Source organism: Rana temporaria, chromosome 5, assembly GCF_905171775.1.
Source record: "Rana temporaria chromosome 5, aRanTem1.1, whole genome shotgun sequence".
Lineage (NCBI taxonomy): Eukaryota > Metazoa > Chordata > Amphibia > Anura > Ranidae > Rana > Rana temporaria.
Window position 1 is genome coordinate 23,476,521 of NC_053493.1, and position 25,452 is coordinate 23,501,972.

A 25,452-nucleotide genomic window follows, 5' to 3' on the forward strand; every position below is an offset into this window, starting at 1 on the left:
CGACAGGTATACGTCCTTGTACGCCTTTCGGATCTAAGATGCAATACTTCGGCGTCCGCTGGGTGGCGTTCACGTCGTTTTCCGCGTCGGGTATGCAAATGAGCTATTTCCGACGCATGCGCAGTTCCAAAAATACGTCAAAAACGCGGGGTCAAGTACAATTTAAATAAAACACGCCCCCAACATCCCCATTTGAATTAGGCGGCCTTATGCCGCAACACATACGTTACGCCGCCGTAACTAAGGGCGCAAGTTATTTCTGAATACAGAACTTGCACCCAAAGTTACAGCGCCGTAACGTATCGGAGATACGTTACGCCATTAGAAATATCCGCCTGATCTTTCTGAATCTGGCCCACTGTCTTTGAAATTGCCCCAGTCCCTGTTCAAATCCAAACCGGGGACAGACTTGGTCCAGGAACAGTGTCCTGAATCCGGGGACTGTCCCCAGAAACCGGGGATGTCTAGTCACCTACTATAAAGCCTAAAAAGTTCTATCTCACTGTGAATGCATCCCTAGATATGGTTTAAGAAGACATTCTCATCATCTCTCTTTACTTTAAATTAAACTCACTCACTCCAAGGGTGAGGTCAAACTGAGCAATTCAGTTCCCATGCTAAGTCAATAGCCTATCAAGAATTAGATCTAATGGAGCCAAGCCAGGGGTAGCTAGCCAGCATCACCAGATCTTATTGAACTGGGTCAGGCTGCCTCTATGCTGATGTATCAAGCGCTCATATCTCAAAGTTAATCCCACATTGGCTAACCACATCTCTAAAGATGGAGAGGTTTGAGAGATCCAGTGTTGCAAGATCAGATTTCGAGCTTGGAACAGTGCTCTGGACAGCGCCTCTCTGACATATTTGTCCGTTATAACCTCATCCATTATACCCAATAAGCACAGTTTAGGGTCAAGAGAGATGGTTACTTGAAAAGTATTGTTGATGGTGTTTACGAACATTCACTTTAATAACATTTTTTTTTGGATAATTATATACCATGTATCCCTACAGCTGCAGAGTGCTTACCCTCTGGACATAGGATCCTGCAGAACCCCTACAGAAGTTTGGACTTTGACTCCAGCCAGCTTCAGAAGTCCGCCATCCATGAACTGATATGTGACCACTCCCTGTCTGCCGGATGGTACCGATTTATGATCTTTGATAAGCCAGCTGAGATGCCAACCAAGTGCGTGGAGGTATTGGTACTACTAATCTTGACTACAAATTGTCTGAATTAATGTCTGATGATTTTACAATTTTAAAAACTTTCAGGTGTGCGCATGTACAGGTCTAAACCTCACAGGTAGATTTAAGATGTACAGTTAGGCCATGCAAGGGTGTATTTAGGTTTTGTGCTGCCCTAGGCCTGGCGAAACTCGCGCATTATATATGACGCACCCCTTCCTTTTTAAGACCCGTCCTGTCATTTTAACGGGATGAGGACAGAGGGAGGGTGGGATGAGGACAGGGGGACAGGGTGGGATGAGCACAGGGGGGCAGGGTGGGATGAGCACAGGGGGAAAGGGTGGGATGAGGACAGGGGGACAGGGTGGGATGAGGACAGGGGGACAGGGTGGGATGGGCACAGGGGGACAGGGTGGGATGAGGACAGGGGGACAGGGTAGGATGAGCACAGGGGGACAGGGTGGGATGAGCACAGGGGGACAGGGTGGGATGAGCACAGAGGGACAGGGTGGGCTTTTTCGCTGCCCCCCGCAAAGTGCCGCCCTAGGCCTGGGCCTTGTCGGCCTAGGCCATAATACATCTCTGAGGCCATGTGCCAAACAGCTGCTGAGAGCAATTATTGATCATGCTGCTATGATACTAAGGATGCCCATAGACATGGGCGTTGCTAGGTCTACAAAAGATCTGGGGCTAGAGCCCATAGCAGCGAAGTAGAGAAAGTCATACACTTGGTCAGGTTCCCAGAGAGCCCCCCTTTATGTCAGGGTCCCCAGAGAGCCCCCCTTATGTCAGGGTCCCCAGAGAGCCCCCCTTATGTCAGGGTCCCCAGAGAGCCCCCCTTTACATCAGGGTCCCCAGAGAGCCCCCCTTTACATCAGGATCCCCAGAGAGCCCCCCCTTTACATCAGGCTCCCCAGAGAACCCTCCTTTACATCAGGCTCCCCAGAGCTGCTCCTCCTCTAGCATTAAATATAAGCCTCCTAAAATATATTACCTTCTTTTAATTCACAACGTATGAAGGGGGAGGCGGGGCACTGGCAGCAGCCAGGTCTAAATGAGAAGGTTCCCCACTGGGATGGAGCAGAGTTAGACAAACTGTGGTTGGTTGGTTTGTCAATAGAAACCAACCACCGAGGAGACAGTGAGCCGGGGAGGTGTGACAGCATCCAGGTCTAAATGAGAAGGTTCCCCACTGGGATGGAGCAGAGTTAGACAAACTGTGGTTGGTTGGTTGGTCAATAGCAACCAACCCCCGAGGAGACAGTGAGCCGGGGAGGTGTGACAGCAGCCAGGTCTAAATAAGAAGGTTCCCCACTGGGATGGAGCAGAGTTAGACAAACTGTGGTTGGTTGGTCAATAGCAACCAACCACAGAGGAGACAGTGAGCCGGGGAGGTGTGACAGCAGCCAGCCCAGGAAAGGACTGCAAGCCAGGAAAGTTCCGCTCTCCACTGAATGTCAGGGGGCAGAGTCATGTGGTTGGTTGCTAGATGCTGGGCGGTCCTAGCAACCAACCACCGCTGGAATGTCAGTCATTGGCAAGCAGGAACCGGGCCTGCTGCAGGAGTACGGCACCACTGCACCTTCTAAGAGACTCGGGGCTATGGGCCCCAGATTTGGGACTATAGCCCGAGAAACCACCCCCTAGCGACGCCACTGCCCATAGATATGAAATGATATTTGTTAATTAGGTCATTATTGGCTGGATCAGGTAACAGTTTCATGTACTTTGACGCACTTCAGAGGAACTAATGAATAGGTTGTTTGGAAGACCTGTCTGAGCAATATAGTTCCCCCACCCATATGTGTCTCTGAAAGCCACTGATGTGCTTTCCTTCTACTTCTTCTCCTACTACTTACCATTTTTCCACCTGACTACCCAATTATTGCTTTATTAATATACGTGTTAATTTTCATGAGCAGCAGTAAATTTTTAGACTGCCAGCAGATTGGCCTCTATCTTTTTGACACAGTGCTGAAAAATAGGTGGACAGAATGGACTTCAAATTGCACCTGAAGAATTTTTGGTAGGGCACAGTGCTCCATTACCATGCATTGTGGTGTGCTGCAATGCCATCACATTGTGGAGGTGTGTTAAGGTGCTATTTACTGTGCATCCGGAAAGTATTCACAGCGCTTCACTTTTTCTACATTTTGTCATGTTACAGCCTTATTCCAAAATGGATTGAATTTATTATTTTCCTCAAAATTCTACAAACAATACCAACCCCATAATGACAACGTGAAAGAAATTTGTTTAAAATCTTTGCAAATGTATTAAAAAATAAAAAAATCCCATGTATATAAGTATGCAGTATGGCACCTGTAACGACACCCTGAGAATGAAAGGGGTTAAAGTCGCTTAGGACATTCCATTCTGGAACACAAATGCAGCTACCGAACACTCCAACCAGACGAACAAGAAACCCATACAAATAATTCTCCCCCAAATACGAGACAAAGCTCGGTCTTGAGAGTCAAGCAGGAATGAGCCTTTATTAAAAGCAATACAAGTTTTATACACAGTCAAAAGAGGAGATGCATTACTCTGGAAATACACCTGTGACCAGAAACCTAATTAACATGAGCTCATTAACTAATTCCTTTTGACAGCCTAGATGACTCAGAGTCATGCCCTTTAGGCCAGACTTGCCGTCTTGTAGCTCAGAAGACACAATCAACATTATCACAAATCAACACAGAACTCCTTCACACAATAGCAGCGTTAATTAACACAAAAAACAATGGGGATCTAATGACTCTTACATTGAACTTCCTGGAATGCCCATATTAGGAGTTCTACTTTCTGGTCATAGCCCTCACAATGTACAGGGGATAAAATCTTCATATTTCGTGAGAGATATTGTTAATGAATATTACTGTCCCATTTTAAGTAATCCAATCATATTCTCAGGGTTCATAATTTTCTTGTTCACCCTGTGCCCCTAATAGACACAGCGTAACTTAGACATAAGGGGCCAGATTCACATAGGTTAGCGGATCTTTAGATCTGCGTAACCTATGTGATTTAAGATCTGCCGCCGCAAGTTTTTGAGGCAAGTGGGTAATTCACAAAACACTTACCTCAAAACTTGCGGCGGCGTATCGTAAATCCCCCGGAGGAATTCAAATTCCACGGCTAGGGGGAGTGTACTATTCAAATCAGGCGCGTCCCCGCGCCGATCGAATAGCGCATGCGCCGTCGGGAAATTTTCCCAGCGTGCAATGCTCCAAATGACGTCGCAAGGACGTCATTGGTTTCGATGTTTACGGAAATTACGTCCATCCGTATTCGCGTTCGACTTACGCAAACGACGTAAAAAATTCAAATTTCATCGCGGGAACGACAGCCATACTTAACATTGGCTGCGCCTCAAAGAAGCAGGGGTAACTATACGCCGGGAAAACCCTTACGTAAACGGCGTAAAGTGACTGCGTTGGGCTCGCGTACGTTCGTGAATTGGCGTATCTCGCCGATTTACATATTCTCCCCGTAAATCAGCGAGAACGCCCCCAGCGGCCATTTTAAAATTGCAGTTAAGATCCGACGGTGTAACACAGTTACACCTGTCTGATCCTAGACATATCTATGCGTAACTGATTCTATGAATCAGTCGCATAGATACGACCGACGCAACTCTGAGATACGATGGTGTATCAGGAGATACACCGTCGTATCTCTATGTGAATCTGGCCCGATAGGTGCATGGGGAGCTGAAACAATGGTATGGAGCTGAAACAAGGGTATCCTTGAAAATAATGAATTTAATGAATTTAATCCATTTTGGAATAAGGCTGCAACATAACAAAATGTGGAAAAAGTGAAGCACTGTGAATACTTTCTGGATGCACTGTAAAATAAATAATGCTGCAATGCATCAATATGCGTTTTTTACTGCAGTGTCACGTGTTGCAGCAATGTGTATGTTCCAATACACTGTGTAACGCATGTATGAAAAAGTTCATTAAAGTATGGTATTAATTACAAGCACCTTACTACAAAAGTTGCCAAGTGTTTCAGTGTATTATAGAACACCTTGTACACTATATTGTCAAAAGTATTGGGACACCTGCCTTTACACGCACATGAACTTTAATGGTATCCCACTCTTAGTCCGTAGGGTTCAATATTGAGTTGGCCCACCCTTTGCAGCTATAACAGCTTTAACTCTTCTGGGAAGGCCGTCCACAAGGTTTAGGAGTGTGTCTATGGGAATGTTTGACCATTCTTCCAGAAGCGCATTTGTGAGGTCAGGCACTGATGTTGGACTAGAAGGTCTGGCTTACAGTCTCCGCTCTAATTCACCCCAAAGGTGTTCTATCGGGTTGAGGTCAAGACTCTGTGCAGGCAAGTCAAATTCCTCCTCCTCCTCAAACTCACTCATCCATGTCTTTATGGACTTGGTTTGTGCACTTGTCCACATCATTTGGTGGAGGGAGGATTATGGTGGGGGGTTGTTTTTCAGGGCTTGGGCTTGGCCTCTTAGTTCCAGTAAAGGGAATGTTTAAGGCATCAGCATACCAAGACATTTTGGGGACAACTTACGTTTACGTTTTTTCAATAATATACCAGTCATTTAAAGTGGTTGTAATGTAAACCCTCGGGCACAACATTGTCTTAAAAAATAGCCCATAACACAGGCAGCTGATCATTTGCATGACGTCACTGCGCTTGCGCACATTAGCCCCTCTAAACCGGCATTTAAAGCTTGCTGGAATGCAGTCTGTGAGAACTTCCCCTCTGTCCGGCACAGAGGAGAAGTCTCGCGGTGCTTAGCTCCTTCCACTCTTCCTGACACTTCCCCATGTGACTAAAGAAGACGTCACAAAAGGGGAGTGAAAGAAAACAGCAGCCGCAGACACAGCAACGAATGGTTATGGCGCAGTGGCGCTTGCGCGAGATTACCGGCAGGGACACAGTAAGGACGGAAGCAACGTCATAATTTGAATTACATAACAGCAGTACGAATGGCGCTTGAGATACCCGGAAATACAGAGAACGAAACCATCCTAAAAAAGGTATTTGCAGGCCTCGTTTTTGGGGGATATATATATATATGTATTGCATTGTGATGAGCTGTTATAACTTAAAGGGTCACTAAAGGAAAAACATTTTTTTGCTGAAATGACTGTTTACAGGGTATAGAGACATAAAAGTTAACTGATTCCTTTTAAAAATGATTACAAATAGATAAAAAATCAATCATATAATGTGCCTGTAGGTTAGTTTCACTTTTAAACTGTTTTCATGTTCCTGTGAGCTAAAGAGACTCACAGAACAAAAACAAACAAATCCAGGGCAGTGTTTTGTTTTTAAAATAAATCTGATTGGTTCTGTTAAGTTTTAGACACACAGTAATGACAGCTTAGACCTACAGTGAAAAGCTCCCAGTACAATGGTTGTAAGGAAAAAGACAACCAGGAAGTGTGGAGATCACAGCAGAATTACAGCCACTTCAAAGCAAAAACGAACAATAAAGACATGAAACCAGTACTGCAGTAAGGTAAAGTAAGCTATTTAGCTAAAAAAAAAAAAATCCTTTAGTGATCCTTTAATAATTGAAAAATCGTCCGGGGGTTTACTTCAGAATCGTGATCTCTATTTTTATTCTCAGTTTATCCAGAATTGCATAGCTCTAATACATAGCTTGTGTATGTATCATTTTGTTCTATTTAAAGTAATGTATAGAAGGTAGGACCCGAAAGTGACTCAAGCCCAGGCAGGGCTGTCTTAATGCATGGGCACCCCTGGGCACTGCTCCAGGTGCATTGAGACCCCATGATAGTCTTACATTAAACCATACTTGCCAACTGTCCCAGGGCAGTCAAGTTTTTTTTACTAAGCTGACCCAGGATGTCCCAGATGGTCCCAAACAGTGTCCTACAACCTGTACTGTGCATTCCTGACCCCCCTGAACCCCTGTACTGTGGCCTTCTTATTTATGGAATGTTTTCTTTTATTGAAAGTACTAATAAATAAATCTTAAGAGTAGGTGCGTAAATTGATGCCGCCTGGTAGAGGCCCAGTGCATTACTTTGCCCAGGGGCCTATGATGCTATTAAGATGACCCTGAGCCCAGGGGGCCCAACCACCCTAAGTCCTGCCCTGGGAAGAATGGTCAAACATTCCCATAGACACACTCCTAAGTCTTGTGGACGGCCTTCCCAGAAGAGTTGAAGGTGTTATAGCTGCAAAGGGCGGGCCAACTCAATATTGAACCCTACGAACTAAAGCCTCGTACACACATTTGGTTTACTCGGCAAGAACCAGCAAGAAAACTGCTGGCAGATCTTTCTTGCCGAGTAAACCGAGCGTGTGTAACGATGCTTTGAGGTTTCTCGTCAAGAAAACTGCCTAAAATCTCGACGAGAAAAACAGAGAACCTGCTCTCTATTTTCTCGTCGTGATTCTCGGCAGTGTTTTCCTGACGAATAAACCGAGAGTGTGTATACTTACCTGTCGCCGTGGAAACCCGCGCATGCTCGAAATGACTTTGACGCATGCGCGGTAGCTTCCTAGGCATAGGTAGGGTGCAGCAAGATGGCGGCGACGTCATCGAATGTGACGAGCGCATGCTCGTCGTACGCGATGACGTCACCGCGTTCTTGCCTTCCAAAAGAACCGCGGTTCTTTTGAAAGGAGTGTGTGTACACCCGGGCGGCAAGAGATTCTTGCCAAGAATCTCATCAGAGAAAACAATGTTTGTACAGGGCTTAAGACTGGGATGCTATTAAAGTTCATGTGCGTGTAAAGGCAGGTGTCTCAATACTTTTGACACTATAATGTACATATGGCAGCTGAAATCTTCTCGTATAATTAATATTAACGTGTGTGCGCACAGGGTACATGGTGTGAATTGACACCGCTGGGCATGATAAATTGCCTGGACCATAGGAAAATGTAAATTTCATCAATCATGTACAGTGTCAGTTGGGTATAGTAAAGTACTGACCCTACAAGCAGTACATGCCTCTCTGGTACCAGTCCTTCCACACCTCCCGGGTGATCCGTCAATGGAATGTGTAAGAAATAATGAGATCCAGGTGTTCAGTGGTCCCTGCTTATCGCTGTGCAGAGTTGTGCCAAGTAAAGTAACTGTCTAATGTAGTCATTTCTACTGCTATTATTACAGGATATAGGGAAGCCAAGGCTGTATTAGAATAAAACTCAACTTTTTATATCTTAATCCAGTTTTTCTCAAACTTCTTATCCCAGAGAAGAACCCCAGAGATATATAGGTAGATTCACAAAGAGTTAGGCCGGCTTATCTACAGATAGTCCGACCTAACTCTGAATCTAAGCCGACCTATGTTTAAGTGTATTCTCTAACAGAGACACACTTAAACATATCTAAGATAGGCTGGCTTGCGCCGTTCTATCTTAGATTGCAATGTTTCTTTTGGCCGCTAGATGGCGCTTCCACTGCGGCCGGCGTAGATTATTTAAATGATGGGATACGCCGATTCACGACCGAACGCAAACGTACGCCAGGCCTACGCCGCCGAATTACGTCGTTTCCGTAAGGGATAGGCCGCCTAAAGTTAGAGCTATGCTCTAGTGGCCTAGCCAATGTTAAGTATGGCCGCCGTTCCCGCCGCAAATTTCGAAATGTTAACGTCGTTTGCGTAAGTCGTCCGCGAATCGGGAGTTACGTCGTTTACGTCCGCGTCTAAATCAATAGGCCCGCACGGCCTACTTAGCTGCAATGCGCACTGGGAAATGTAGTCGCCCGGCGCATGCGCAGTGTCAAAAAACGTCAAAAAACTTGAGGTCAAGCCTCATTTCCATACAACACGCCCCCCTCCAAGTCATTGTCCGGCCGCCATGGGAGAGACCTGTCAAAGTGGGCCAGTCTGGATGAAGTCCAGGGCCAAATTTCTGTCCCTGTCCAGCCCTGGGCATAGTGAGGCATGGGCACAGTGAGGCATGGGCATAGTGAGGCATGGGCACAGTGAGGCATGGGAACAGTGAGGCATGGGCACAGTGAGGCATGCAGATGGACACCCTAAGCTTATACTTGAGTCAATACGTTTTCTCATTTTTTTGTGGTAAAATTAGGTGCCTCGCCTTATATTCGGGTCGGCTTATACTCGAGTATATACGGTAATGTACAATGTGCGTGTTTCTGTAATATAATTGTGTCAAACACCTTCGTTATAGCGCCGCTCTGCACTTCTGTGACCCACCGGAGCTCTCTTCCCCGCATTTATATTACAGAAACACACACATTGTACATCATGTACTACTGTAATAGAACGGGTTATAGGATTTTACAAGCATTTTAAACTAGGCCTTATTTTCAGGGTAGGGCTTATCTTGCAGCCCTCCTTGAAAATAACGCTAGGTCTTATTTTCGGGGTAGGTCTTATTTTCAGGGAAACACTGTAGTCAGAATATCATCCTTACAAATGGCATAACATTAATGTCATGCCGCTGACTCTGCCAAGACCTGGAACGAGACAGAAACCATCAAACGGGAGATCAATTAGCCACATCTCAAGGAACCCAGAGCAACCTCTGGAAGAACCCTATGGTTCCACAGAGGTCTAGTTGAGACTATCTGGTCTATGATGTGATATGAAGGAGCTCGGGACGGCATTTTTTATTCATGACAAAACAGAGGTCTCTTTTTTTTCTTTTATTACTCAAAACATATTATTTGGCTATATGTGTTAGTCATTTATGAGAAGTGTGATTTACTTTTTATAACATTTCCTCATTCCGTAGTCCTTCATCCACCTCTGTGCTGTGAATGGGTAAAGTTGTAACTGATCTCTCAATATTGTCTCACCCAACAGATGAATCACTGTGGCACCCAGGCCCCTGTGTGGTTGTCACTACGGGAGTCAGAGTCCCTTCCTCCACCTGGGGATATGCGCCAGCTGACAGCCTGTGCCACCTGGCAGTTCTTCTTTAGCAGCACCAAGGACTGTTGTTTGTTCCGCATCCCGGTGACTGTCAGGAACTGCGGCGACTTCTATGTATACCTGTTGCAGCCAACTCAGGGATGTATGGGCTACTGTGCTGAAGGTAAGCAGAAGGTTCAGTATATAAAACATGTCAAGTGATAAAAGGTTGACAACGCGTTTCAGGGACTCACAATTCCCCCTTCATCAGAGCTTGTGTGCTGTCAGTCATTTGAGTATACTTGAACGTGTGGCAACGCGTTTCAGGGACTCACAATTCCCCCTTCATCAGAGCTTGTGTGCTGTCAGTCATTTGAGTATACTTGAACGTGTGGCAACGCGTTTCAGGGACTCACAATTCCCCCTTCATCAGAGCTTGTGTGCTGTCAGTCATTTGAGTATACTTGAACGTGAAAAGAATAAAGTGAAGGTTAGAGAGTAGGGATGAGTTCAGGCATGTGCAGATCCTAGTCCGAACCCACCTGAGCTTACCTATCAGAAACCCATAGGTGTGCGCAGCCTATTGCATTAGGGTGTGCACCCCAAAGCTCAAATATATTTGCATGTGTCTGCATGTGCATATACAGTATACTCATGGTGTCAGCAGAGCAGTGGACAGTGTCAGAAGTTTTTTTTTAATTATATTTTTTTATTTTAGGAGCCACATTAGGGACTTTGGTGAAATATCAGGGGTCTATTTCTGTGCGTTACTGCACGTTTAACGCAGTATATTTCTGTGCGTTACTGCACGTTTAATGCAGTAAATTTCTGTGCGTTACTGCATGTTCAACGCAGTATATTTCTGTGCATTACTGCATGTTTAACGCAGTATATTCCAGTGCGTTACTGCACGTTTAATGCAGTATATTTCTGTTCATTACTGCATGTTTAATGCAGTATATTTCTGTGCATTCCTGCATGTTTAACGTTGTATATTTCAGTGTGTTATGTGCCATTTAATCCTGTATTTTTCTGTGCATTAGTGCACATTTAACACCGTATATTTTGGTGCAATCTGTGCCACACAGGATGATTAGGGTGTGCCCAGGCACACCTGGCACACCCTGTGCGCACGCCTATGCAGAAACCCATCACTGCTCACCACTTTACATTAGTCAAAAAATGGAAAAACGCATGTAATGAGAGTCTGGAGCCGCGCACCCTAAGGCCCCATACACACGAGAGGATCGATCCGCTGAAATTGATCCGCGGATCGGTTTCAGCGGATAGATCCGCTGGTGTGTACGATCCAGCGGATATTTATCCGCGGATATATTTCGGGCCGACCGATTTCCAGCGGATAAAAATTTCTTAGCATGCTAAGAAATCTATCCGCTGGAATCGGCTCCAGCGGATCGATCCGGTGGTCTGTACAGACTCACCGGATCGATCCGTCCGAACCCATCCCTCGCATGCGTCGTAATGATTCGACGCATGCGTGGATATCCTTATATGACAGCGTCGCGCACGTCGCCGTGTCATCATCGCGGCGACGGTGCGACACGTCACCGCGGACGGAATTCCGCGGGGATTTTGATCTCCTGGTTAGTACAACCAGGAGATCAAAATCCGCCAGAGGATTTATCCGCGGATACGGTCCGGAGGACCGTTTCCGCGGATAAATCCTCTCGTGTGTACCTGGCATTAGGAATATGCAAAAAAAAATGGGAATGTTCCCCAGGGTTTTTTTTTTTTTTTTGCGACATGGTGTATAGGTCAAAGGAGATAAAGATATAATAAAATCAAATATTTTCTTTTATTATACAATGGATAAAGACACAAATTAATTGAATTCTTAAAAATTGTGAACTCTGGTTACAAACAGTTTAAGAAATGTACCATCAATAATGAAAAATGGTCAACAATACAGTACATTGTATGCAATTATTAAATTGACATCCAGATGAGTACCCCGACGGGTTTCGACCAATACTGTCACAGTCTTCTTCAGGGAGATTTGTACTCTGGTGAAATATATCAGAAACATATTATAATTCTGACACTCTAACAAAATACTGACATCTGTTATACATATAATATAAATATATTTACCGCTCAAAAAATGAGATGACGCATAACCAGAGATTGTAGATAAAATATATAATGATCTGGGGATCTTCATGTAGCATCCCCCACCCCTCCAAGCAGGAACCAACCAGAAAGGGCTTGCAAGGAGTCACACATATGGACCTTCAAATGGGGAAGGGATGGAGGACACCTGTGATATAACTCAATAAGTAATTTAATGAGGGTAGTGTGGGATAATAGTATACTATAACAGCATTTTTATGGCACCAGGTGGACTTATCCCCACCCGCATGCTTGGGTCTATTTTAGTATTAAAGTTTTTTTTTTTGTTTTTTTTATGTCACAATGTAGAGAATAATCTTTCCTATCATCTGTGCCCAGTCTTGCCACACAGAGTTAATCCAGCTCTGAGCAATCCTCTTTTTATTGTTCAGGGAAATAAAACAGACTTCCAGATAAAAACCAAAGTCCTTGCTTGAGTGACAGGTTATTTACATATCTCGTGCACTGCTTGCAGACATACACAGCTTCTGTAATAAGTGCTCAATTCACATCCCCCTCCCCTCTTCCCTCCAGATCTATGTATATTCTGATGGCTGTTGCATTTTCTCATGGCACTGAACTGTCACTCACCCCATATTTTGAAAACATTTAATCAAAACACAGGGGAGGGGATGTGAATTGTGCACTTTTTTTCAGAAGCAAGGACTTTGGTTTTTATCTGGAAGTCTGTTTTATTTCACTGAACAATAAAAGAGGATTGCTGAGAGCTGGATTAACTCTGTGTGGCAAGACTGGGCACAGATGATAGGAAATCTTATTCTCTACATTGTGACATCAAACATTTTTTTTTGGGGTTTACATCCACTTTAACTTCAACATGTGTAGAAACACAATGGGGTATGTTATGTTATATTTTTGTTACTATATCGAAATACATTAGTAGGCAAGCATTGCCAGCCCACAGCAGCATATACCTGTGTATAAGGGGCAGTGATCAGTGATGGCTTTCTGTTGGGATAGCTCAGGCTGGTCCGAACACACCTCAGCTTATCCCTACTCTCCCTACGAGGTTCCTGAATCAGGAGCACTCGTTACACCGGAGCAAGTAAGCAATTGCGCCGTGTAACTTATGGTTACACGGGCGCAATTGCTTCTTGAATCTGGGCCAATGTCTGCACGGTAGACAGACAGAATAGTGTAATGATTCTGTTAAAAAACGAGTAAATACCTATTAAATTCCTTCATCTGTATCACCTCCGGCGTTCTAGTTTTCTATTCTCTCATTCACTTCCTGGTTTGCAGCGCTCGTTCATGTAAGAACTACATTTCCCAGTATGAATTGCGGCACCCCCAATTCACACCTCCTTGAGGTCTCTAACATGTAGAGAGCGTCCTGCCACACAGATGTAGTTCCCAGGAGGGGGCGAGCACGTCACTGACCACCGCAGTAAAGCCTCCCGTGACGGTGGTCAGTAACAATCAGACAAGCAGGAAGTGAACAGAACAGAGAAGAAATAGAGCGACTTCTGAGCAAAAACGAACAATGAGGAAGTGAAAAGAGGAATGTCTGCAGGTAAAGGATGCTTATTATGAAAAAAAAAATGTTTCCTTTACAATCCCTTTAATCTTTTCATGGCCGAGTATACTTAAATATCTGCCAGCGCACAAGCTCTCATAAAGGGGGCATTGGGAGGCCACGAAATGCGTTGGTAATATTTCCAGACAAGATAGATAAACGTTTGCTGGTCTTGATACTAACCTGGCGTGCTTTCATACTTTTTTGTACACTAATGTAATACTATGCGGCTCGCTTCTTCAATGAGGCTAGGTGCAATGTTCATAGTGCAGCCACTTGAGAATTCCTCTCATAGACGTGTGCAGGGGGTGTGCCGGGCATGCCTTGGCACACCCTAATCACACCCTAATGTGGTGCCAACTCCCCCTACTGCCAACGTTTCCCCCTTCTCTCCTCTTGGCTCTCCTGGGGGATGTTTCAGGACGTAAAGCTGTTAGGTAGATTCAGGTACATAGGATTAACTTTAGGGCGGCGTAGCCTAGCCTGTTTAGGCTACACCGCCGTAAATTAGCTAGGCTAGTAGTGATTTTCAATCTACTTACCTGCTAATCTACGGCGGCGTAGCCTCAAACGAGCGGGCGTAGGCGCCTAATTCAAATGACTTGGAGGGGGGCGTGTTGTATGGAAATGAGGCTTGACCTCACGTTTTTTGACCTTTGTTTACACTGCGCATGCGCCGGGCGCCTACATTTCCCAGGGCGCATTGCGGCTAAGTACGCTGTACGGGCTTATTGATTTCGACGTGGACGTAAACGACGTAACTCCCGATTCGCGGACGACTTACGCAAACGACGTAAAAATTCGTACCTCGCGGCGGGCACGGACCGGCCATACTTTAACATTGTTATTCCCCCCACCTCCTCATAGGTGGAATAACTTTAGGCCGCCTAAGGCCCTTACGGAAACGACGTAATTCGACTGCGGCGGCCTGGCGTACGTTCGGGACTCGGCGTAAAAGCTCATTTACATAATCTACGCCGGCCGCAATGGAAGCGCCACCTAGCCGGCCATCCGAAAAAATTGCAAGCCTAGATAGAACGGCGCAAGCCGGCCTATCTTTAGATATTGTATAGCGTAACTCTGTTTGAGCATACACTTAAACATACGGCGGCGTAGATTCGGAGTTAGGTCGGCGTATCTACTGATAAGCCGGCCTAACTCTTTTTGAATCTACCTAAGTGAACACACTCACTCACTGTGTTCTTTCATAAACTACATAGTATCAGATGGAGGGTAGGAGCTGTAAGAGGCAGGAATTGTCTCTTCCAAGAAGTGGTCAGATTCTTAAACCGGGAGTTCACCCATTTCTAAAAAAAATGTTTTTCTTCCCCTAGATTCCTGCTCGTTCGGTCTAGGGGAATCGGCTATTTGTATTAAAATAGGTGCAGTACTTACCCGTTTTCGAGCTGCATCTTCTTCCGTCGCTTCCGGGTATGGTCTTCGGGAGCGGGCGTTCCTTCTTGATTGAGCAGCTTATCCGAGAGGCTTCCGACGGTCGCAACCATCGCGGTCACTCGTAGCCGAAAGAAGCCGAACGTCGGTGCGGCTCTATACTGCGCCTGCGCACCGACGTTCGGCTTCTTTCGGAAAATCGTGACGCGATGGATGCGACCGTCGGAAGCCTCTCCGGAAACCTGTCAATCAAGAAGGAACGCCCAATCCCGAACGCCCACTACCCGGAAGCGACGGAGAGGATGCGTCTCGTAAACGGGTAAGTACTGCACATATTTTTTAATAAATAGCCGATTCCCCCTAGTAATAACGAGCAGGAATCTAAGGGGGAAAAGTGCCCTCTAAGGGTGAACCCCCGCTTTAAGGAGTTACAGGAGTCACAACATGGGAAACATGCAAGTGCTTATTATCCTCTGCAGCATCAAGATATTCATCTAAACCAGGGGTGTATAAAAAACTGTGTGGGTCATATAGGCGATATGGTTGCCCTCAAAGGGTGGTTGTACTGTATCTGTAAGACTAGATGTCAGACTTGATGCTACAAGCAGAAATTGTAGGGTCAGGAGGAGACCAGAAGAGGGCTGGAGTCAGCTGAATGCCTGATACAGGGTAGGCGGAGATGAATGCTGTGGCTGCACAGAGAGGCACCAGGATCTGGCAGAGGAGTTCTGTCCTTCTCTCCTGATGCCAACTGCTGAGAACAGGTGAGGGTGGAGACAAGGGGGTGACACATCCGCAGGAGAGGTGCAAGGGCCACATGAAATGGCATGGGTGCTGCATTGGGCTTGCGGGCCCTGTGTTTGACACATGATCTAAACATTGAGATCTGGTGACAGGGTATCCTTAAAGCGGAGTTCCACCCAAAAATGGAACTTCTGCTTTTCGGAATCCTCCCCACCCCCTCCGGTGTCACATTTGGCACCTTTCAGGGGGGAGGAGGGAGCAGATACCTGTGTACCAGATATTTGCTCCCAGTTCCGGGTATAGGCGGCCGTGGTGACCTACGCCACGTCAGGCAAGTTCTCCGTCCCCCTGCTGTCTTCTGGGAGACACACAGGTCCCGGAAGACAGCAGGGACCAGTGGGATCGCGCTGCGTGACTCGCGCATGCTCAGTAGGTAACCAGGAAGTGAAGCCGCAAGGCTTCACTTCCTGATTCCCTTACTGAAGATGGCGGCGGCAGCACCCGAGGGACAGATCGGCTTTGTGTGCTGACATCACGGGCACCCTGGACAGGTAAGTGTCAATATATTAAAAGTCAGCAGCTGCAGTATTTGTAGCTGCTGACTTGATTTTTTTTTTTTTTTTGGCGGAACTCCGCTTTAATTGTGATGTTACCTTTATTGTAAACACTACCCCCGACTGTGCTATTGAAGACAATGCACCAACTGCTACTTACACCAAGCGTCTATGGGATTGCATGATCCACCAATGACAAAGCTACATAGAAAGCTCAGGGGCCAGATTCACGTACGAGCGCGTAACTTTGTGCGGGCGTAGCGTATCCCATTTACGCTACGCCTCTGCAACTTGGACGGGCAAGTGCAGTATTCACAAAGCACTTGCTCCGTAAGTTGCGGCAGGGTAGCGTAAATGGGCCGTGGATAAGCCGCCTAATTCAATTTGGAAGAGGGTGGCGTGTTGTATGTAAATCAATCCGTGACCCCACGTAAATGACGCGCCTAACGAACGGCGCATGCACGCGCATGCTCAGTATCACGTCGAATTTACCGCCCTAAGATACGCCAGGCCCAATGCTTGTGACGTGAACGTAACCTACGCACAGCCCCATTCACGTACGACTTACGTAAACAACGTAAAAAGATACGCTTGCCGACGTCCATACTTTGCATTACCTACGCCTCAGGGGGTAACTTTACCGCCGGACGTAAGCCTTACCGTAAACGGCGTAGCGGTCGCAAGTACGTTCGTGAATCGGCGTATACTACCTAATTTACATTATTTGATGCGTAATCTACGGAAGCGCCCCCTTGCGGCCCAGCGTAAATATTGCACCCCAAGATACAACGGCGTAGGAGACTTACGCCGCACGTAATCTTGGCCAATCTTTGCGGAAACTGATTCTAAGAATCAGGCGCGCATAGATACGACGGCTCACTTCGGACTTACGACGGCGTACATGGAGATACGCCGTCGTAAGTCCGCTGTGAATCTGGCCCCCAAGAGTTGTCCTCATAGCAAAATTGTATAATGCGATGAAGTGAGTTTAATTATCACTTTACTGACATGGGTTTTTATGTTTCAGGGGTTTCAGAGTCTCAGTCACAATGTGAAGATGGTGAAATAGAAGTCAATGGTGTCTGCACAAGTAAGTGCAATTCATTTTCATAACACAGTTGGTATTTTGCTGTACAGGTGCATCTAAAACAATTGGAAGTTAATTTATTTCAGTAAATCCATTCAAAAAGTGAAACTCATATATTATATAGATTGATTACACACAGAGTGATATATTTCAAGAATTTCTTTCTTTTAACTGGTTGCCGACCAGCCGCCGCAGTTCTACGTTGGCAGGTCGGCTCTCCTGTGCGAGCGCCCGTAGCTCTACGTCGACAGGGGAAGAGTACAATGTATGAACAGCGATCAGTCATTTCCCCTAGTGAGTCCACCCCCCCTTACAGTTAGAACACACCCAGGGAACATACTTAACCCCTTCCCCGCCCCCTAGTGTTAACTCCTTCCCTGCCAGTGTCATTTTTATAGTAATCAATGCATTTTTATAGCACTGATCGTTATAAAAATGCCAATGGTCCCAAAAATGTGCCAGAAGTGTCCGAAGTGTCCGCCATAATGTCGCAGTATTGAAAAAAAAATCGCTGATCGCCGCCATTACTAGTAAAAAAAAAATATTAATAAAAATGCCATAAAACTACCCCCTTTTTTGTAAACGCTATAACTTTTGCGCAAACCAATCAATAAACGCTTATTGCGTGTTTTTTTTTACACAAAATATGTAGAAGAATACGTATCGTCCTAAACTGAGGAAAAAAAATTATTTTTTTATATATTTTTGGGGGATATTTATTATAGCAAAAATTGTCGCTCTATTTTTGTTTATAGCACAAAAACTAAAAACCGCAGAGGTGGTCAAGTACCACCAAAAGAAAGCTCTATTTGTGGGGAAAAAAAGGACGCCGATGTTGTTTGGGAGCCACGTCACACAACCGCGCAATTGTCAGTTAAAGCGACGCAGTGCCGAAACGCAAAAAGTTCTCTGGTCTTTGACCAGCAAAATTGTTCGGGGGTTAAGTGGTTAATGTTGATGATTATGGCTTACAGCGAGTGACAACCCAAAATTCAGTATCTCATACATTTTTTATATTACATAAAACCAATAAAAAAAGGATTTTTAATACAGAAATGATGGATTACTGAAAAGTATGTACAGTATTGTAAACTGTAATAATCTCATGTGCTTATGAATCTAGTATATAGATAGGTGGTGCGACCAACTCTTTAAATTTAAAACAATGCCTGCAGTCTTGCAGCCCACCTTCTTTCTTTTTTGTTTATGTACAGTATAGTATGCACTCAATACTGGTCAGGGCTACTTTGCAAGAATGCTGCCTTCAATGCGGTGTGGCATGGAGGAGATCAGCCTGTGGCACTGCTGAGGTGTTATGGAAGCCCAGGTTGCTTTGATAGTGGCCTTCAGCTCGTTTGCATTGTTGGGTCTAATGTCTCTCATCTTCCTCTTGATGATACCCCACAGATTCTCTATGGGGTTTAGGTCAGGCGAGTTTGGTGGCCAATCAAGCACAGAGATGCAGTGCCTTGAAAAAGATTCAAACACTGTATCATGATCATTAAACCAGGTATTGGTACTTTTGGCAGTGTGGGCAGGTGCCAAGTTCTGCTGGAAACTGAAATTAGCATCTCCGTAAAGCTGGTCAGCAGAGGGAAGCATGAAGTGCTCTAGAATTTCCCGGTAGAGGGGTGCGCTTACTTTGGACTTGATAAAACACAGTGGAATGACAACACCAGCAGATGAAATGGCTCCCCAAATCATCATTGACTGTGGAAACTTCACACTGGACTTCATGCAACTTGGATTCTGTGCCTCTCCACTCTTCCTCCAGACTCTGGGACCGCAATTTCCAAATGAAATGCTCAATTTACTTTCATCCAAAAAGAGGACTTTGGGCCACTGAGCAACAGTCCAGTCTTTTTTCTCCTTGGCCCAGGTAAGACACTTCTGACGCTGTCTCTGGTTCAGGAGTGGCTTGACACAAGGAATGTGACAGTTGTAGCCCATGTCCTAGATATGTCTGAGTGTGGTGGCTCTTGAAGCACAGACACCAGCCTGAGACCCAGTGCCGATCCTGATCTCCCTGGGGCCCTAAGCAAAATGACATTAAAGTTGAGAAGCGGGGGGCTGCCGAAAATGACATTAAAGATTAAGCTGGGGGAAGCAGTGTTCTGCTGTCGGAAATGACATCTTACATTAAAGTGAGGAGCGGGGGGTGCCGACTCCTTACCTCTTCTCCCATGCAGCCAGCGAGTTGAGAAGCGGGGTGAGGGGCCGAAAATTACTTCTCACCAGGCGGGGCGTCTAGTAATTTGGGGGCCCTCCCCAGCTTTGCGGGGCCCTAAGCGGCTTGCATAGTGAGCCTATAGGGCGGATCGGCCCTGCTGAGACCCCTCCTTGTGAGTCTCCTTAAAATTCTTAAATGGCTTTTGCTTCACAATCCTCTCAATGCTTTTGACATTTAATTTAATTATATTTGGACGAAAATTTCATAGTATAAAATTTCCATTTATTTTTTTTTCTCAGGTAGATCAAGTTCACATGGTTTACTCCCTGAGTCACCGAGTCCCCCGGAAATTGTGGTGGAGATGGTAGGCTCCCACGCTTATATCTGAAATGCTTCTTTGATTTCGCCCCCTACAAACCAGCTCCCTGGGCTTCATCATTCGATGGTCCAGACTGTCCGCTCACGGGGTGAAGGAAGAGCTGAGGCAGGAGGCCATCGTTCAGTCATTCTCTACTATTGAACTAGATGGCATCAATGTCAGACTTGGTGATCGGGTAAGAATTTTTTTTTATATACTTTATGGGCCAGATTCAGGTAGGGTGGCTTAATTTTGACCCGGCGTAGAGTATCGTCTTTACGCTACGCCGCCGTAAGTCAGAGAGGCAAGTGCTGTATTCACAAAGCACTTGCCTCCTAAGTTACGGCGGCCGTAGCGTAAATGAGCCGGCCTAACGCGCCTAATTCAAATAAGGAACAGGGGGGCGTGTTTTATGTAAATGATTCGTGATCTGACGTGATTGACGTTTTTAACGAACAGCGCATGCGCCGTCCGTGGACGTATCCCAGTGCGCATGCGTCGGATAGAATGCCTAAGATACGTCGAACACTGCCTAGGACGTGAACGTAACTTACGCACAGCCCTATTCGCGTACAACTTACGCAAACAACGTAAAAAGATAGGCTTGTTCCGACGTCCATACCTTGCATAGGCTGCGCCACCTAGGGAGCAGCTTTATCTTTACGCCGGCGTATCCTCTTACGTAACGGCGTAACTAATTGCGACAGGCGCACGTACATTCGTGTATCTTGCTCATTTGCATATTCGACGTGGAAAACAACGGAAGCGCCACCTAGAGGCCAGCGTAAATATGCACCCAAAGATACGACGGCGTAGGAGACTTACGCCGCTCGTATCTTAGCCTAATTTAAGCGTATCTGGTATCCAGAATACGCTTAAATTTACGACGGCGTAGATTCAGAGTTACGCCGGCGTATCTACTGATACGCCGGCGTAACTCTTTGTGAATCTAGCTATATCTATTCGACAGAGGCTCATCTGTACCTGCAGGATACTTGTGATGAAATAAGGGAAAAGTAGACCTTGGGCAGAACCAAGAATAAAAATGTTTTACAAATGAACAAATAAAACATACGCTCACCTAAGACAATAACTAACCTCATGTCAGCTCTCCACTAATAGGGTGCCCCCCTAATGGGTTTCCTAAAAAAAAAACAGACAGCACTAGTACCTTTATGTCAGCAGATGATGATCAAAGAGCAAACATGGCTCCAGGTGAAACATGTCATGTAATCCCCTTTCTGAATCACAGGGTTCAGGTCCAGTCCGTGACCTGGGCATAGCAGAGGATATCAAAGGAGGGTTGACCGCACTCCAAACTTCAGAAAAAAATTGTCTTTATTGAATAAAATCCCCCAAAAAAGAAATCACAGACCCACAATACAAAGACAGCAACATGGTTAACGCGTTTCACAAATAATTTGCTTAACGTGGAAGTAAACCCTTCTATCGTAACTGTTTTTTGAAACTGTTAAATAAATGGGTTTATTTCAGCTTTAATCATAACCCTGAATGCGCCTGTAAAGTTAACCCTTAAATACAAAAAGGCTGAATGTAATAGGTGCCCAAATTATCTGCCAAAAAGCCTAGGCTCTTATTCTTGATATTCCCGTTATGCCTACCTTTCATCACCTCCCTAAGACCCATAAAGGTCTTGACACCCTCTGTGCCAGGCCCATTGTCACGGGTATTGGCTCTCTCAATTAACAAATTGACCAATAATTAGATCAGGGGTGCCCAAAGAGTGGCCCGGGGGCCACATGTGGCCCATGGAGCCCTCTGATGTGGCCCGCGACCTCCTTCTCTGAGATGGAATAAAATAGAATAGAATACTGTTATTAAAGGTAAGTTTATTACTAAAATCACAGTATATATGGACATATCTGCTCTGCAGTGGTTACTGGACTGCTTTCAAACTGATACACAGGTGCAGAGTAGTGCATCTGTGGGTTACCTGCACTGAGCCATAGACTTCTATTACCTGCGAGTTTGATGTGCTGAGAGTGAAGTGGGCTCTTTAGAGCCGAGTGGGCTGCCATCCACCCACGCCGCTAATTGTGGCCCACGACCGGTTACCAAGTCGCTTAAGTGGTCCCTGCTCTTCAAAAGGTTGGGCACCCCTGGATTAGATGGTCATATGTGTGGGGCTGCGATGGGGGCCAGTTTTCGCCCTCACTCGCCAATCTGTGTTGTGCTTTTTTTGTAAATTTCATACAATAAAGCAATTTTTTTCTGAAGTTTGGAGTGCAGGCAACCCTCCTGTGATACCTTTCTGTCAGCACATTTCACCCAGCAGCAGGAGATAGTGAGAGCCCTGAGCATCAGTCAGCTCACATATATAAAGGCCTAGGGCATGGGTGCTCAACCTGTGGCCCTCCAGCTGTTGTAGAACCACAAGTCCCACGAGGCATTGCAAGGCTCACAGTTACAGACATGACCCCAGAAGGTAGGCATGATGAGACTTGTAGTTCTGCAACAGCTGAAGGGCCACAGGTTGAGCACCCATGTCCTAGGGACAGTTGAGACCAGGCTACCAGGTAAGATGTGGACTTAGGAATTGAGGCTTTAGTCCACCCAAAGCTCTATAAAGTCTTTGAGCTCCAGCACCCAGATGTTAGAGAGGAGCTCCAGGCTTTTTTAAAGTCAGCTGCAGTCTTCTAGGACCTGTAAAGTGTCCCAGAAGGCTGTGGAAGCAGGAGGGGAACAAATGTACAGCTCAGTTCGCTGTGGCAAACTGAGCCGGAAGTGAGAGCGGGGAACCTGTCAGGTATGCGCTCCCCCCAAAAGGTGCCAAATGTGGCAGCGGAAAGGGGGGAGGAGGCAGACAAGTGGAGCTTCCACTTTTGGGTGGAGCTCCGCTTTAAGTTAATGACACCCCAAATGCAGGTTGCAAATGCAGTCCGTTTGCCCTCACTGCAGAACCATGCCATGCGGTTGCAGTGGGCCAGATTCATGTAGATCAGCGGATCTTTAGATCCGCTCGATCTACGTGTTTTACGAGGCTAGTGCAGTATTCACAAAGCACTTACCTCGAAAATTGCACCGTCGGATCGTACCTCCCTCAGCGGAATGCAAATTCCGCGGCTAGGCGGAGTGTACAATTTAAATCAGGCGCGTTCCCGCGCCGATTTTCCTACGCATGCGCCGCCGGCGAAATTTCCCAGTGCGCATGCTCCAAATGACGTCGCTAGGAAGTCATTGTTTGCGGCGGCTACGTCAATTGCGGCCATCCGTATTCCCGATCGACTTGCGCAAACGATGTAAAAATTTGAATCTCGGCGCGGGAACGACGGCCATACTTAACATTAGCTACCCCTCATATAGCAGGGGTAGCTATGCGCCGGAAAAAGCCGAACGCAAACGACGTTAAAAAAAAGCGACGGGCGGGCGTACGGACTTGAATCGGCGGTTCTCCTCATTTGCGACGACACCTAGCGGCCGGCGGTAGATTGCAGCCTCGTGTCCGCGCGGATTTCTGTTTGATGGTGTGTACAACCATCAGACAGAAATCTCCGAGCGGACATGTTCGATGAAAACGGTCCGGCGGACCGTTTTCATCGGACAGTCCGTCCGTGTGTACGAGGCCTAACACATAGCAAAGGGCCTTTTTTTTTTTAGAAGAGGAAATAAGGTATCAATGTTGTGTCTAGGGACAGACCTGGGCAAACTACGGCCCGCGGGCCGTATACGGCCCGGCGGAACCTTTTAATCCGGCCCACCCCCGCCGCCGAAACCGCCGCCGCTGCCACGTTAATCACCGCGGCGGGGAACATTAGACAGCGTTCGTTTGAACAGCTGTTTCCCCACCGCGCATAGACACCTCCCCCCTTGGGACGGATCTGTCCAATCGCGAGCAAGGGGGTGTCCACATAGACACTCCCCCTTGCTCGCCGATTGGACAGATCCGTCCAAGGGGGAGTGTCTATGGCATAGACACTCGCCCTTGGGACGGATCTGTCCAATCGCGAGCAAGGGGAGTCACATAGACACTCCCCTTGCTCGCGATTGGACAGATCCGTCCACAGGGGGAGTGTCTATGCGCAGCGGGGAAAACAGCTGTTCAAACGAACGCTGTCTAATGTTCCCCGCCGCGGTGATAACAGTAGGCCAGGGGCCGGGAGGGGTCACACGCAGCACTTGTGCCAACGCACGCAGCCACTTGTGCAACACATGCAGCCACTTGTGCCAACACATGCAGCCACTGTGCCAACACACGCAGCCACTGTGCCATCATAAATTGTCGCCACTGTGCCAATCACACGCAGCCACTGTTCCCAAAAACAGCCACTGTGCCAATCACACGCAGCCACTGTGCCAATCACACGCAGCCACTGTGCCAATCACACGCAGCCACTGTGCCAATCACATGCAGCCACTGTGCCAATCACACGCAGCCACTGTGCCAATCACATGCAGCCACTGTGCCCATCAAACGCAGCCACTGTGCCAATAACACGCAGCCACTCTGCCCATCAAATGCAGCCACTCTGCCCATCACACGCAGCCACTCTGCCCATCACACGCAGCCACTGTGCCAATCACACGCAGCCACTGTGCCAATCACACGCAGCCACTGTTCCCATCAAACGCAGCCACTGTGCCAATCACACGCAGCCACTGTGCAATCAATTGTTGCCACTGTTCCCAAACACAGCCACTGTGCCAATCACACGCAGCCACTGTGCCAATCACACGCAGCCACTGTGCCAATCACACGCAGCCACTGTGCCAATCACACGCAGCCACTGTGCCCATCACAAGCAGCCACTGTGCCCATCACACGCAGCCACTGTGCCAATAACACGCAGCCACTCTGCCCATCAAACGCAGCCACTGTGCCAATCACACGCAGCCACTGTGCCCATCAACGCAGCCACTGTGCCATCTCATGCAGCCACTGTGCAACACACGCAGCCACTGTGCCAACACACGCAGTCACTGTGCCATCAATTGTTGCCCACTGTGCCCCATCACACGCAGCCACTGTGCCATCAATTGTCGCCACTGTGCCCATCAAACGCAACCACCTGTGCCATCACACGCAGCCACTGTGCCATCACAGGCAGCCACTGTTTAATCAATAACAATTGATTAAACAGTGGCTGCCTGTCCCCAGCCTCTGTCCCCCTCTGTGTCATGTCCCAGCGTCTGTCCCCCTCCTGTGTCATGTCCCCAGCGTCTGTCCCCCTCCTGTGTCATGTCCCCAGCGTCTGTCCCCCTCCTCTGTCATGTCCCCAGCGTCTGTCCCCCTCTGTGTCATGTCCCCCAGCGTCTGTCACCTCCTGTGTCATGTCCCCAGCGTCTGTCCCCCCTCCTGTGTCATGTCCCCAGCGTCTGTCCCCCTCCTGTGTCATGTCCCCAGCGTCTGTCCCCCTCCTGTGTCATGTCCCCCAGCCTCTGATCCCCTCCTGTGTCATGTCCCAGCCCTCTGTCCCCCCCTGTGTCA

At 47.0% G+C, this 25,452-nt stretch overlaps 1 protein-coding gene across 1 annotated transcript in view; it reads left to right on the forward strand.

Moving 5' to 3' along the window:
• The first annotated feature begins 1,018 nt into the window (after nt 1–1,018).
• VWDE (von Willebrand factor D and EGF domains) overlaps nt 1,019–25,452 on the forward strand; it is a 119,791-nt gene continuing 95,357 nt past the window's right edge. Inside the window, 6 exon segments of the mRNA XM_040352265.1 lie at nt 1,019–1,199; nt 9,987–10,218; nt 17,419–17,481; nt 19,948–20,021; nt 20,024–20,053; nt 20,056–20,202. Of these exon segments, the coding sequence (XP_040208199.1) occupies nt 1,155–1,199; nt 9,987–10,218; nt 17,419–17,481; nt 19,948–20,021; nt 20,024–20,053; nt 20,056–20,202 (591 nt within the window). The 5' untranslated portion in view covers nt 1,019–1,154.